Genomic DNA, 16,045 nt, shown 5'->3' on the forward strand with positions numbered 1-16,045 from the left:
GGTCCCCTCTCACCCCGGTCTATCCTCCGCACAGCTGTGAGCACTGGCCACTGAGAATCCACAAATACATATTCAGCCACATTCACAGATGGCTTACGAGTAACAACATGAACACACATAATAGAATATAATAGAGTAGAATAGAAGAGAATAGAATAGAGGCAAAATGATGCCTGAATAGGACTATATAAAACATAGAATAGAAATAAATAGAATAGAGGTAAAATGATCCCAGCATATAACTATATAAAAACCTAGAGTAGAATACAATAGAATAGGCTTGTGAAAGTGGGACAACTTTTTCAACTGAGAAATCAACTTCGATGGTGCTGTAAAGAGTCTTTACATGTTTTTACATTTTTTCAAATTAATTTCAATTTTATATATATATATATATATATATATATATATATATATATATATATATATATATTAGAAAATAGTCGAATTATTCATATATAAATGAATAATTAATATTTTCAAGTTGTTTTCCCTCCTTTCTTCTGTGTTTAGGCGTGCCTTGTGTCTGTTTCATTACTAAGCAACCTCTGGGAGCAAAGGAAGTATTGATGGATTGAAGAGAAACAACAAACAATGTTATATGCTGGCCGAGTTGTTGTTTCCCAGTTCTAGACTAATATTAGCGCAGGATTGCTGGGCCATGCATATTAATGCATATTTCCTCAAGCATCATTACTTCTCATATTTCCGTCAGTGGGCATCAAATCCATCCGTTATGAAACCACTGAGTAGGTGATCAAACCAGCACCTGACAAATACTTTCCTCCTGACATTACATGGGTGATGAGCACATTACCATCTCGTTGCTTTCACATGGCCACGCCCCAGCTCTGTGTGATACACCGACTCTCCCGCACTCAGACTGTCTAACTCAGTGTGCGCAGGCCATCCGCTCGGCAGCACGTCCCGGCGCAACAGGTAAGGTCCCATCATCGTCATCATCATCCTCACCGCCGCTTTCTCTGTCTCTGTGAAACGCGGTTACACTGCAGCCCCGTAGGAGTGTGACAAAGTGCATGGGTGCAGATCACTGCATTTCAAAACTCATCACTTCAGTTTAGTGGTTTTTCATGAGAGAGATTTGCACTGGTGGGTGTTTCTGACACTCTCACGCATGCTTGCACTGTGCGGCTGACAACTACAGTCACGTTAGGTGAGTTTTTAATCGAGTTATCTCATGTCTTTTAGTGTTGTTTAGTGAATGTTTAAGGTTTTATAACTCAAAAATATTTGGTTTGCTCATTGGGATTATGTGTACCTGATTTTATGTAGGATAAAAGTAGACAATTAAAGCACTCTTCACCTCATCAGTTTAAGATATTTGAAATAAATAAACTTTATGTTCTTCTTCAGGCAGTGGGCATCAGCTAATTTACCATTTATCCACAAAGCAGTAGGTGTACAGACAGTTATATTGCAGGAAATCTTCAAACTTTAAAGAGTAGAGGAAACCAAATAACTCATACTGTGATAAATATTATAGGAGGTTTAAATGAACTTAAACTTTACATGGAGATAAGTTATTCTACTTCGTTTCAAATACACTTCTAAAGCTGTTTGGCCTTTTTTCTGCTTGTTGATAATAAATGTAGGAAATAGAAACATAAGTGGGACTTCTTAAGTTGTGTAAATTACTGATATAGAATCCACTATTTAATGCAAAAAAATAAAAAAATAAAGTAGACTCTGTTCTCTAAAGTCCATCTATTCCACTTGTAAGTACAGATAATTTATTTTGTCTTATAGCACAACAACAATTTGAAAATACACACTTAAAGGGAAGGAAGCCAGTGTCCACAGAATCAGGCAATTGAGCTTTTGCTTGTGATTATTCCTCAAGATGAAAACCATGAAGTATAAAGAGGTTTTCATGATATTTTCTCTTGTAAATAATATATACACACACAGCCGTTTCTCGTGCGTGGAATATGGCTTTCATGAGCTGAAATTTACCTTTCATGAGTAGCTGTAACACAATTGCTCTTTTTATCCTTTGTGTTAACCATTATTACAACCCCAAGATGAAACGGCACAAAAGACTCTCTTATTGCTTAAGATCAAGGATTTATTTATTTTATTTATCTGTTTTTTTTAACAGAACTGTCGATCGTGAAAATAATACAGATTTTTTTGATTGTCTATCATATGTAATAGAGTTACCACATTTTCCTGTTCATGTTTCAGTTTTAAATTAAATTCACAAGCTTTATAAAAAAAAACAAAAAAAACAGAATTAGCTGTGAAGGTTGTAGCTCTTAGATTAATGAGATCATTTTTCAAATTACTATACTTTAATGGAGCATTACATGCTTTTGTCATAGCTGTTTACTTGAATCTTACCGTTCAACAACAGGCAAAAACAAAACAAACATTAAGATGTCTTTTTTACTTTAACATGTAAAAGATACAATAACCAATATAAAATAATGACACATATAGGATTAAAAAACAAGGGTTATTGGGCTATATTTTATTTTATTTTTTATTGTTTCTTCTTTCATTATTTATTGTCTTAACTGTTAAATTTGTCTGTCTTTTCAGACTCTTGCGTTTCACTTTATTCAGATTCATTAGTGTGAGGAGCTGAAGCCCCAGTGAGCATGAACCTCAGTCTTCCTGACCAGAACATGCACAACTCTAGTGAAGGCTGCATAGAGGACGACAAGCCGGATGTCATGCTACCTTGCTTCCGCAGAAACATGTATGACGAGCCCCTGGCCTCATACTCCAACGGATCCATCATCTCTCAACTCCTTCGCAAGACAATCCACAACAAGAGGGCACTAGATGAAAGCCATTTCTACCTCTCCAGCACCACTGCCGCTGACTCAGGCCAGGAAGACCAGAGCAGTGTCTCCTCAAAGGACAGCACAGTGGAGGCTGCATCCCCCAGTGGTCACATCTCTACAGGAACCAGCCCGGATGGAGAGCATCCCATGACTGACCACCTGCAGGCCAAGAGGGCCAGGGTGGAGAACATCATCAGGGTCATGGCTGGCTCTCCCAACGGCAAGCAGCATGGAGACAGTGAGAAGTCTGACACAGAGGCCAGGGACACCAGGGAGGCAAGGGAGGCATACAGGGAGAACAAACGTAAACAGAGGTTGCCTCAGCATCAGGAGCACAGCGTCGGAGGACCAGCGAGCAGAAGACCTGGAGGCAGCACTAGTGATAACTGTAGCACCAAGGATGAGGAGTGTCACAAGTTGAAAGAGCAGCTCCACAGCATGCAAAGGCTTCTGCGTCAGCTCCAGGAAAAGTTCCTTCAAGTTTACAACCAGGATGATCCTGAACACGACGACAGAGATGAGACAGAAATGGCTGTTGAACATGACGCCCTGGCAGAGAGCACAGAGTCACACTACATAAGCGCTGAAGATGATTTTGAGAGGAAGAACAGCAGGGTGACTGCAGAGTGTAAGGACCGAATGAAAGCAGTTGGTTATCTCATGCACCAAAGAGAGAGTCAGAACCTGCAGGAAACCCTGAAGCAGGAGCTCTCCCGGGCTGTTAATGAGTGTGTGGACAGAGTCTTCAAGAAGGCGCCTTCCACAGGACTGGACATGTCCCCTCAGCCGTGCATGTGCTCATCTCCAGAGATGCAGATGAGCATGGGTGCAGACAGGAAGAGCCAGCAGGCCGGCTCCACCCAGGAGCAGCCCCAGTCTGAGGAGGCTGCACTCAAACCCCGTGCTTTGGAGTACTACGAAAGCTCTGAGGCTCAAAGCCCACAGGACCAGACAGAGGCGCTGTCATTGGTGGTCCGCAAGCCCGCGGTGACCCCCCTGAGCTCAGTCACCCCAACAGTGAAGAGGCCCTATCCTGTGCACCAGACACCGTTTCAGTTCAATTACAGCACCCCTCTGCATGACAGCCAGATCCTAGAGCACCTTCTCAAGTACGGGCCCCACTCCAACTTTGGGGGTCTGCCTTGCATGCCCCCATCAATGGACAGGACCTCCCCAGACTCAGTAGACCTGCCCTGGGACACCATCGCCATGAGGTCCAAGGTGACATCCAGCCACCTCAGCCACCACCCCCGTCCCTCCACCCTGGGGGCAGTGACGGTCGACAATTTGTGTCTCCCTCACGTCAAGATTGAGTGTGGGGAACTGCAGGGGATGGCAGAGCGAAACCCCTACATGTCTCTCAACATATCCTTTCACCTAAATGATATAGTTGTAGCCTAAGTGGCTTTGCCGTTTACCTTTTCTTGATGCAAAGAAAAAAACAAAAAAACAAAAAAAAACATGCTGCTATTGTTATGGTTAAAATGAAGAACCAGCTTCTTTATTATTGCTGTTAAAAATTTGAAATTCCCTTATTTGTAGGCTGAAGGTGCAGTGATGTAAAGATCCCGTAACTTTACCATAAAAATATAAAACAGCTAATAATGTATGACTACATTTTTTAAAATATATTTTTTACTCAAAGACTTAACAATATTAAATCCACAAAGCCACAAAATTTGCATGAAAGCACTGACGTCAAAACATCACAATTAAAAACATGGTATGTTTGATAATATTAAATTTATACTGTATATACCTTTTAATTTTTTACAATCTCCCTATATTCAGCTCTTCCATTTGAACAATGGCTGCTTGAGGTTCATTGCAGCATGGGCAGTTCCAGTAACAAACTTCAAGGAGAATTTTTTCTTTGATCTCACTAACCCCATAGAAAATTATAGCATCTTCTTTAATCTGAGCAGAGTAATGACTTTAAGTCTAGAAAAAGACAAATAAAAAGGAATACAAGGCTTTGATAAGAATTGCCAGGAACAAAAGCCAATTTTTCAAAGGCAGAGAAAGCATCGGTTTCTGTTTCAGGAAGCGTCGTTTTTTCAGACTTGAAAAGGTGCAGGATCTATTTCTCCATCATCAGAGTGATAGGGGTGCATCTAAAAGGTCACATCTGAGTGCTGGTGGAAAACACAAGTGCCTCACAACCACAACACTTGAGCTCTTGTCTTGAGCATTTGTTGTTGGATACCTTTGTCAGAATGTGCATGATTAAAATAGAGTGCACGATAACTGTATTTTTTTGCCTCAAAGAAAATCAAAAACAGGACAAGTTGCTCATTTTTGGAAAGTTAAATAAAAAAAAAAATTAAATTCTGTGGTTGCTGATGTCCACAATATGATTAAAATAATATCTAAATTTTTATCATTCTTTCAAGTAAATTGAAATAAATCATTCTTTTACTCGTCGCTCATTGTAAAGTAAACAATCTTAAAAAAAGATCCAAAAAATTGAGTTCAGTTTTGATGAATCTCTTGTCGCGAGGCATTAGACAGGGTTTGCTTTATCTTCACAGTGCAAAGAGATCTGCTTCTCTTTGAACAATACCACATAAATCTTTTATCCCAACTTCCTTATTTCAAAGGTAGGGTTCCCTAATACATGGATGGTGTGGTGACCTGATAAGGAAATATTATGACCTAAGGCATGGTGGTGGACTACAGAGGAAATGCTCCTGAGCAGCTTCATCGCCATGGGGGGAAAAAAAATTGAGAAAGAATTGCATTTATTAATATTTGCAATAAAGTCAATATTTGTCATAATATATAGCATGTTGAACAAATGGTAAATTGTTTTTTAACATACCACATAACCTAAGAAACTATATAAATGTTTATTATCTGTAACGTTTTACTCTTTTCATAACTGAAATGTACATTGTGGCAGGGTTTGTCTAGAGAAAAAAAAATATATAGCAACATATGTTGTCTTTAAATCAACTTAATTATATCAGAAAATCAGCTCCTTTTTTCACAACATTTCCAAACAAGCTGTCTTAACTGCCAGGCATGAAGTGCTTCGCTCTCTAATTAAAAATCCCTAATCTAATTCGTAATTCTGTTTTGCCAATAAGCACATGTTAGGGTCATTATTGACTCCCTGGTTAATGCCAAGCTGTTCTTTAGCGAAATTCAATTTAGCTGAAGATTGAGGCAACACAATACTCTGGTCTACTATCACTTTGCACAGGACTGTATGCTATGTGTTATATTTAATTGTCAGTTTTTTTCTGCCTTAACCTAAATGTTCACATCCAGGAGGGTCTCACCCCGAGCCATCTGAAGAAGGCAAAGCTCATGTTCTTCTACACCCGCTACCCCAGCTCCAATGTGCTGAAAACTTTCTTCCCTGATGTTAAGGTAATTTTTTTTTTCATATAAAAAAAAATTTACTTTTTAACATGTGAAACAACCAGCAGATTTGTTTGTCCTGTGGTCAACTCCCCGGTATCTACTTGTCAGTGTGTGTTTGGGACAGAAAAATCAGCAGTGTGTCGGAGGAGAGAAACAAAAACGCAGAGGGTTTAAATAACAAAGCCACTGAGCTGCTAGTATGTCCTGGGGGCAGAGGGAGATACAGGGGCATTCTCTCTTTAAAAAAGCCACTCCAGTCAGCAAATGGAGTGACAAAGGACTCTGTAGGAAAGGCATTGCTATTGAGTGTCAACAGAGAGTTGGTATTAGAGACTTGTGCAGCAGCAACCAGGCGGTGGTGAGCTGGCTCTAAACACAACATCCTGTGTGTTTTGGCCTTGGTCTCGTGTCATGCCTCCTCTTCTGTCTCCTCCTTTTGTCTTCTCTCTTGTCTCCTTATCTGCATCCTGTTGTTAGCTCTTTTCATTCATTCATCCTATTATCTGTTCTTCTGTTTTTACCCTCCTATTGGTGGCATAAGCTTCCACTCATTCCTCCTCCAATTTTCTCCAAACACCTTCCCTCTCCTCTCCTATCTTGTCCCCTGGATCTGTCTGAGTCAGTTCGGGGGCCCCTGTCTCTCAATATGCTCTGACCCCCGGGGTCAGGGGGGAGGATGCTGTTGCTGCAGCCCTGCGAACGTCTCCTCCTTGCTTACAATCCTGTGGTGGGAAGTGGCACTGAACAAAAGAGCACCTAATCCCAGTGTCTGATTCCATCCTATCAGCCTGAGTCAATGAGAGGGAAGCTTTCTTCTGTCCTTATGCTGCCGCTTTCTCACCCACCACACCAGAGAGAAGAAGCGTCTTTGATGCCTGCCCAGCCCTTAGGCATTTTTTTTCCTGTCTTTCTGGATGGTGAGATAGAATAACAAGACTAATGTCAAGACTGAGTTTAGAAACACAGAGGCCTGACAGATGTTTTTTCACCCCGCACATTGGTGGGAAAAGATCAGAGCAATTAATGTTGCGTGGAGTGACAGACCATTAGGTGGCATTTTGCCCTACAGGTACTAAATGCAAGTTTTCAATCAATTATGGAAAATGTTTCTAATGCCAAGGCATCAGAAAGCCACTTGATTTTTAATTGAATAGAACAGAGATTAATATTTTGAAATTTCTCACTGAAGTCTCTGTCTCTCTGTTGAATTCTGAAATTATATATTTCATTTCAAGCATGATCTGAGTTTTAATTTGCCTTCTTCACAGCTAGCAATTCATTGTCCTGCAGGAGACTCCAGCTGCACAGATGTTTGTCAGTGTGTGGCTTCAGGTGTGGAACTGTCCCTTTAACTGATGAATAGTATAAAGTCAAGCACTGTTTTTCTCTCCATTTCCAGTTCAACCGCTGCATCACCTCTCAGCTGATCAAATGGTTCAGTAACTTCAGGGAGTTCTACTACATCCAGATGGAAAAGTTTGCCCGCCAGGCCATTGTTGACGGCATCAATGAAGTCAAAGACATTACAGTTAGCAGGGACTCAGAGCTGTTCCGGGCACTGAACATGCACTACAACAAAGCGAATGACTTCCATGTAAGTATCACTCATTAGTCATCCCTCTTTTATGTTGCACTTTGTATTGTTTGATCATTCTGACTCTGACTTTCTGCATGTGAGGTTTTGTTAAAGGTAACTCTCATGCTGTACATACACAGCAACAGATAAACAGGGTTTGCTTAAAAAGGAAGGACATATGTTCAGTTCTACTCTCCATCCCTGCTCCACAAAGTCAAACTCTACTCCTTAAAGAACATTTTGGTAAATATGCCACACATTTTCTGGTGGAGAGTGAGAGGAGAAGATTGATGCCACTCACATGAATGTCACTTCTGTGTGATGCCACAGCCAGCAGTCAGTTAGCTTAGCTCAGTACAAAGACAGGAAGCAAAGGGAAACAGTTAACCTGGCTCTGGCTGAAGGTGAAAAAATACACTTTCCTAAAGCTCACTAATTAACACATTATATCAACTCCAGATAGAAACTCAAGTGTTGCAGTTTTACAGGTGGCTCTTAGCAGCTGCCACACGACCAGCAGAGGCCAAGAAATAGTCCAACTCCTAGGCGCCTGTAAACAGCTGACAAGCTGTTTCCTCCTTTTTCCAGTCTTTATGCTAAGCTAAGCTAAGCTGATCTTTTCATTCAACTCTCCACCCAAAAGCACATTTCCCAAAATGTCAAACTATTCATTTAAAGGCCTGGAGTCGACACACTCATCACAGGAGTTACTAACCTGCTAAAGTATGTCAGACCTCCTGTTAGCCTACGCTGTGGTCACGTATGTCCATGTGCTGACCTGTGTGTCACACTGCACCTGTGGCTGGCCAGCCTTTACAGCCATTATCTAAACTCCAGAGTGATGCTTTATCAAACTGTGGGAAGAGGAAGCCGCAAAATCCCACTAAAACAACTCAGGATTAGAGGACCAGCACGCCTGAGCGAGACTGAGATTGCTACTGATGCGGAATGCTGAGAAAGACGCTGTGGATTCCGAGGGAGAAGGCCGTTTGGTGGGAAAGGGACGAGACCGTTTTCTTTACCTTGGGACCAAGACATTCCTTTCCCAGGGATGCTTTTGTGTCAGGAGATGAGGGGAAAGAAAAATAACTTATGCCAACAACTGTTGTGCTAACTGGCCAGTGGATGGGAAACAAGGGCTGCAGGGCGTTTTTCTCCCAGCATCCCTTGCATCTATTCATTCACTGATGCGTTTTTATGGATCCTGCTGTCGTTATGGGCAACTCCCAGATTCTTATCCCTACTTTAACCACACCAAACCCCCACAGTAACACCGTTATCTCCAAGTTTACACCTTAACCAACTTAAGGTGAACTTAATTTAAACAACTAACCGTAATGATTTTTGTCCTCTGCTTCTTGCCGTAGGCCTGGTGGAATCCATGGTCATGCTTTGTTTACAAGCTCTGACAGTGCTGGGTAGAATCCCTGGGAAGAAAGCTCACCCGTAGTTAGTTTAGGTTCAAGAAAACAAGACTAGCTAATCAAAGAGGCCTCTAATTGAAAGTTAATGATTGCAGCATTGCATTTATTGTATGTGTGCAGAGAACAAAGAGATGAGCTCCCTTTCATCAGTTTGAGTGTTTGAAGAATTGCACTACAGGTCTTCATTTCATATATTTTTGACTTTGAGAAATCTGAAGAGGGCTTCAATATGTTTGTAACATGTGATTTTTTTTCCCCCCAATAGAATAAGGTTTTAAAGAGATTGACTTCATTTCACAATCTCTGCGTTTTCCCTCTTTTCCAGGTTCCTGACAGATTCCTGGAGGTCGCTGAAATCACCTTGCATGAGTTTTACAATGCCATTTCTGCAGCCAAAGATTCAGACCCCTCTTGGAAAAAGGCCATATACAAGGTGATCTGTAAACTGGACAGCGATGTCCCTGAAGAGTTCAAGACATCTTCCTATTTATAGGCATAAGTGGAGAAATGTACAGGTAAAGGAACTGGTGATTTTTTGAAGTTAGCCCCTCAACAGTATTATTTCATCATTTATTGTAGTGCATTTTAATTTTAGTGAGGTGAAATGTAGATGTTGGCTAAATAATTATTTTGTAAATCTGTAAAAAACAAACAAACATACACACACACACACGCGCGCGCGCGCACACACACACACACACACACACACACACACACACACACACACGAACATGCACGCACACACAGGCACCATCTTGAAAGTTAAGAATCTATAGTCTGAAATATTGTGTTCTACTTTTATCAAAAAGCAACTATTGATTATTATTAATGCTCTTGTGATTTATTCTATTGTTTAGTATTTACTCTTATGTAATCTGCCTCAACACATTTAGAGAGTTACTGAGTTTGTGGGTGTGTAAAATTGTTTACAAAGATGTATCACTTATAGTGTAGCCTTATTTAGCTGAACTGGAAGAGGTTTTTTTTTTTTGGCAGTTGTTGTCAGCATTAGTTATCTTTTTAATTCCATTTGTTTTCATAGCTGTGTGTGTTGTGTAAATGTACAAGCACTGCTGTTGTATGTTGCATAATGTTCTATAAATTTGTTGTAAACTATTCGCTTGACAGAATGTGCATGTGAAAATAATGCAAGTGACTGTGAGTGAGTTTCATTATGTATAAAAGTCATGTAAAGAACAATCATTTTCAGATATTTCAGTCACAAACATTGTACTGGATGATTATTGAAATTAAAGATGCACTAAATTATAATATAAAACTAGTGTGTTATGGTTTTCCTTGTCAATAATCACTACATGGACATATTTTTTTATGTTTGTAAGAAACAAGACACCCCAGGTAAACGCTTTATTTCTGCTTGTAAATGTTTAACTCTCCCGTGAAAATACTGCGTCCCAGTGTTGAGCCCCTAAGGTGCCTCTAATCCATGTCCAGCAGCCAGCTGTTAAATGTCCCCCAAACTATGCTGTTCTCATTGTTCACCGAAGCCAATTCAAGTCAACTTTCTAAGGCCTGCATTCATTGTGTGGCCGTTGCGGATGCGGACAACTGCCATGTCTTAAAAACAGCCACAATGCATTCCCTCCTAATGACTAATGCCCGAGGTGACCTCATATCACAGTTGTGCCACCAAAGCAAAATTCCACAAACCCGTTGACTCTTTCTTCCAGGCACTCACTCAAAGCACGCTAATCGCCAACACACACACACACACATATGCACACGCAAGTTTGATGATGTCAGAAAAATCACAGATGGGATACTTTTGATGCCTTGGGCTTAATATAAACCAGACAATCAAAGCAGCAAATTAAATCCACTGTCAGTTGTGTATTTCACTGGGAATGAACACAGTAAATCATCAAAATATTAATCACAGTCAGTGTCATTATTGCGTGTTTACAGGTGATTTTATTCCTGAAACTTTTACAAAAAGGCCACAATGTGCCTTTGAAATAAAGACTAATGATATGAATGCACTGTGCACAATAGCATGGACCACTTTTACAAAAGCACACTGTTTCTTGTCACAGTGCGAGATGACGTTGTCAGTGCCCAAAACCAAACATTTAATTGGAAAACCTGTTAGTCGCCCAAGCACCAATTACATCAGAAATGATAACATTAAGGAAATTAAAACATTAGTTGGATTGGTTGATGACAAAGACTGGAGACAATAAACCTCACTAATCTTTTAATAGACATTTCTTTTCAATTAGATCAGTCTTCTTCAGTAAATTGATTTATATTCTCAACTCAATTAAAATGCCTCTGGTTGAACCAAAGTGCTTTGCTCAAATTAATTTGTTGTGACATTTTCTGAACAAGACTTGGTAACCTCTGATATAATGAAAGAAAACAAAGAAAATACCTTCAGTTGTTTAACTGCCTCTGGCTGACAAGGCTTCAACTTAAACAGTACGATATGAAATTATGTTCTGTATTAGAGAGTCTCCGATAAAACAAGCATGCTTTCTAATGAAGATGAAATGAAAAGGAAAAGGCAACAGGAGGACGTGATAAAATAAAAAAAAACAAACAAAAAAAACCAAAACACACAGTTCGATCAGATGTTCTGTGTGTGCAATTTACCACTTAGAATTATCCTTTTACACATTTACAATACATTTTTACTTTTTTGTCAGAGTTTCACACAGAAAGAGACAAATAAAGAGAATTTCATCATCATCATCATCATCATCATCATCATCATCATCCTTAGCGCCATTCGCTTATAGTTCTTGGAGGTGGATGAACATGATCACAGAAAAGAGTAACAGCATCATCTAGTGAATCTCTGTTGTAATACACACAAGCCAGCTTGTCTCTGACAGTGCCAGGATGATATTATATGGTGTCAACAGTGTGTGTAAATTATTATTTTTACATTTGAGCCAATCCCTAGCCTTTTTAAAATTAAATATACTCTATAATTCTGTATTTTAAGCCATTAAATATGCAGCATCAAATTCTGCTGTGTACACAAATCTCCACACAGGGGTGCACTTGTCACTGTATACTGAACTGCTGTTTTTGGATTCTTCAAAACCGCTCAGTTTCTCCTCACAGCAAAGACTCCAGGGAAGTGGACACTGTGAAATCTTGTCAACATATATATTTTTTTCTATTTCTGAGTTAGGAAAGCATGGCTGATTGTCAGTGTGTGTGTGTGTGGTATGATAGTAATGAAAAAAAATGAGCTGGTGTCTCCTTAGCGGGGTCCTGGAAAGACAAAGGCTGGATCAAACACCCCTGAGCTGGAGACAAAAGGAGCTGAGGGACTGGGGGCACTGGGACGGTCTCTGTGTTTAATCTCCTGCTCATAGATACCGGCGTTTTGCCAGGCTTACTCTGGGAGGGCGCTGGGAGCAAAAGGGAGTGCAACTTGAGAATGGAGGCCGCTGACTTTAGGCTGCCCTTCAGACAACCACTTCTTGATGTAGTTTGGTGTGATCACCAGTAAATCTTTATTAATTTTAATTGGAGCCCCCATTTAAAAGAGCAATTAAAGCGGATTAATCGAGCCCATCCCGTATAATGTCTTCTGTTAATTAGTTTGTCAGCACTGTTTTAATATCGCTTAATGACTTCATATTTCAGGGATGACATTAAAGGGATGCTGAAGGAAAAGAAATGGCCTTATCACAATGCACTGCTTTAATGGGAGATGTCCCCCGCCAGCGGGCAAGGTCAGGCCTGGGGCCGCTGGGGAGGAAGAGGCTTCAGGGTGGCACCAAGGGAGCCACCTCCAGGGATATGCTGCCTCACACACACCACCACACAGTCAGGGTTATACACACAGTCTCTCATGTACTCATAGGCACATCACTGAGGAACATGGATACATGGAGAACAGTGGATGTTTGTCAGACTCTTTTATCATAATATAATGTTTTAATCTGTAATCATAAAGTGGCTCACATTCTGTTTCAGCTGAAAAGGAAATCTCAAAGATTTTATGATGAGAGTTGATGAGTGAGGTGAGAAGTTGAGGTGGCAGTATGTAGTTGTTTTTCTTGATGCCAGTGATTTATATAACTTTTACACAGTCTTCACAGGCAGGGCAGAGATGGAGCTGATGTAACTGAAAACTCTCAGGTCAGACTCACAGATTGCACTGCAGGAAACCACAATGATACTGCATAGCGTTCAAATCAGGAGAGCTCCTTTATCTTCACTGAATGATATCTACAAAGTGTGTGCTGTGGCATCCTGGGGTACCTAAAGGACGAGCCATTTTCCTTTAATATTGTAGAGTTGGACCACTTGTGGGTGATATTATATTTAACTTCACAATCAGTGGCATTAGCATCAGTGGTTACTGGTCTTCCAAAACATTATATCTGTATGAGCTGGTTTCCAGGCAGACATGAAAAACAAGGCAAGGAATCAACTGCAAAGTCAGATGTACATGTTGCTCTGTCTTTGATAGCTCCCCTTTAATTCATTACTTAGTTTAAGTTGAACATTAATCTGCACATATGCAAAGAATAATACGGCTGACTTCTTTTCATGACCTCGTTTATTGGTTACTTGGTTCATATACGCTGCATATTTTCATCAGTGTTGATTGTTTTATTTTTAAAAAATCCTTGAACGTTTAATAGAAGCAGTGACAAGCTATAAATGTTCCATGGGTGGAGACAAAGTTCAGCTCCTTTTTTAAACAGAAATTTGCTGTACTGTAACAGTGCCTTACATGTTTATCTTATGATGTCCCTCTCACAGTGACACTGAGCCAAAGGTGGCCAGGCGACAAGAAGTTGATAAAAACCAACAGCACATCCTCCTTATTGCAGCCCTGGCTGGCGTGCATCCCTGCTAATTTGAGTGTACCCTCGCACCTCCACTCTCCTCAGCAGATTCATAAATCTCATTCCCATTATCCCGCTAATTAGCCGGGATTACAGGAGCATGTAATGCCCCCGCTTCCCAATAGATTGATTGGAGGACGGTCTCTTTGTTTTGAAATCACTTCCTGATTGATGTACAGAGCCCTAGTTTGCAATTGTAATGGCCCAGATGTTAACAATCAAATGTGTTTCCGCTCCAGGAAGTAACAGTCTGTCATGGAAGAGGAGCCAGCCGAGCGTGTAACGACACATCACAGGAGTGTGGGGAAGGAGGGACTGCAGAGTAGGGGATGGAGGGATGGGGGGGGGGGGGGGGGGGGGGGGTTAGGTACTGGAGCCCTGGTCTTGACTTTCCGCTGAGAGAGGGCATAATGTACAAGTCCATGCTTTCATTTGAACTGTATCTAAGCTCTGTGTTTCTGGAGGTTTTACACTAGAAAACTAGTTATATTCTGAACCTTTATTGTGGATCTGCATTTTTTATTGTTTGAATTTTTGGCCCCCTAATTCTTTCCTTTTTCTTCAGGCTGGTCATAGTAATTAAAGATGTCTATATTAAAAGGCTCAGATAAACTGGTTTCAGGCTCGAAGAAACACAGAACCCTTTTCCAAAACTTCATCAGCACATTAATGTTGACGTTGTTGGTGCCAGTTTCCTCTCTGAAAGCAATCCACTTTACCTACAGTAGAGGGCACTATTGTCTAACCAAAGTGACGCCTTTGCTTCCCTCCTCATTCCTTTTTTCTTACCCTTCACCAATAAATCACTTTCCCAGATAGTTAATGGATATAGAAGCAGATCATGAGTGAGCTATCTGTGGGGCGATAATTTAAGTGAAGATCCCCACAATGATTGCAGTGAAAGGTTATTTATTTCAACAATAATGCAGGACACAAAGGGGGAATCTGGGCAAGATTACCAGCTAGGGTACGCTAGAGTGCTCATCTCCAATGGAGCAGCGTGTAAATTGGGTTCACTTTCCCCAATGAAAATACAGACTGCAGTTTATTTCAACTTTATGCACATGGAAGGCTGTGCTTTCCTCTCAAGGGTGGCTGGGGACTTAGAGATGGCTGTGCATATGAGGGGAGGGTGGGTTTAGACCTTGAAAAATGCCCCTTTTGTCCCTGAGTCTCTGGAAGGCTGAACTATTGAGGTATAGTCCCTCATCCACCAGATTCCCACTCTCCTCTAATTAAATAGCACGACAATAAGGAAATGGTCTAAAGCATGTTGGCCTGAATAATGGACAGAATAATCACGGGCCTCTAAATGGAAGTGAGGTAAACTCTTTGTGTGCGTCTGTCCTTGTGTGCTTGTCTATAAGTGTGTGTGTTTGCATGCATGTGCGTTGTGTACACAGTGATGCTGGGCACTATTGATTGACTGTGTTGGTGGAGAACCACAGGGCACAGAAGCCAGCTCAGCATAGACACTCCAGTTCTCAACTCATGCAGAAAAATGCATGATTAAGGCCCAACTGACATGTCTAAAAAGTCCTGGAGAGAGAGAAGAGGAAATAGCTCCATATGCTGCCCCATGTGGTCACAGCATCCTGAAAGCGTGGCACCGCTCACTGTCTGGTTCTGCATCACTTCCAATAGCTTCTAATCATCCGGGTCTGCAAACAATGCCGCCAGTAAACACATACAAAGCAGAGTATAGGAACTTAAAAGCTGCAGCATATAATGCTCAGCACACTTGGGTATACAATGTATACTTTTACATGTCTGTCTTGCTCCAGGCTTTCAACTATGCTGTCAGACAAGATATAAATCGGACATGGATCCAGTGCTGTGTGAGATATAACCATTGGGTAAAGGATGGGAGCCCTTGAGGTGCATGATAAGCACTGTCACAGAGACATAACATATGTATCTATGCTATGCTTTGCTTAACGCTCCAGCAGGCTTTGGTTGACTTTACCTGGGGTGGCAGGTGAATGCCCCCACTCAGCGCCAGAGCTCAGGAGTGAGAGCATCAAAGCAGAA

General features: G+C 41.0%; 1 protein-coding gene across 3 annotated transcripts; it reads left to right on the plus strand.

Annotated features, from left to right (window-relative positions):
* The first annotated feature begins 541 nt into the window (after positions 1-541).
* Positions 542-10,445, plus strand: prox2 (prospero homeobox 2). Of its 3 annotated transcripts, none has more exons than XM_071498885.1 (5): positions 542-939; positions 2,563-4,173; positions 6,076-6,185; positions 7,579-7,773; positions 9,505-10,445. In XM_071498885.1, exons 2-5 carry the CDS (start codon positions 2,622-2,624, stop codon positions 9,670-9,672), a joined length of 2,025 nt encoding a protein of 674 aa, XP_071354986.1. In that variant the 5' UTR covers positions 542-939; positions 2,563-2,621; the 3' UTR covers positions 9,673-10,445. The 3 variants fall into 3 exon arrangements, with proteins under 3 accessions (XP_071354986.1, XP_071354988.1, XP_071354987.1); XM_071498887.1 differs by having other exon boundaries at positions 2,587-4,173; XM_071498886.1 differs by lacking the exon at positions 542-939 and adding an exon at positions 962-1,174.
* The last annotated feature ends 5,600 nt before the right edge of the window (positions 10,446-16,045 follow it).

The sequence above is a fragment of the Trachinotus anak genome, unplaced genomic scaffold, assembly GCF_046630095.1.
Source record: "Trachinotus anak isolate AG129_WGS33_773 ecotype Australia unplaced genomic scaffold, CSIRO_AGI_Tana_v1 ptg000015l, whole genome shotgun sequence".
Lineage (NCBI taxonomy): Eukaryota > Metazoa > Chordata > Actinopteri > Carangiformes > Carangidae > Trachinotus > Trachinotus anak.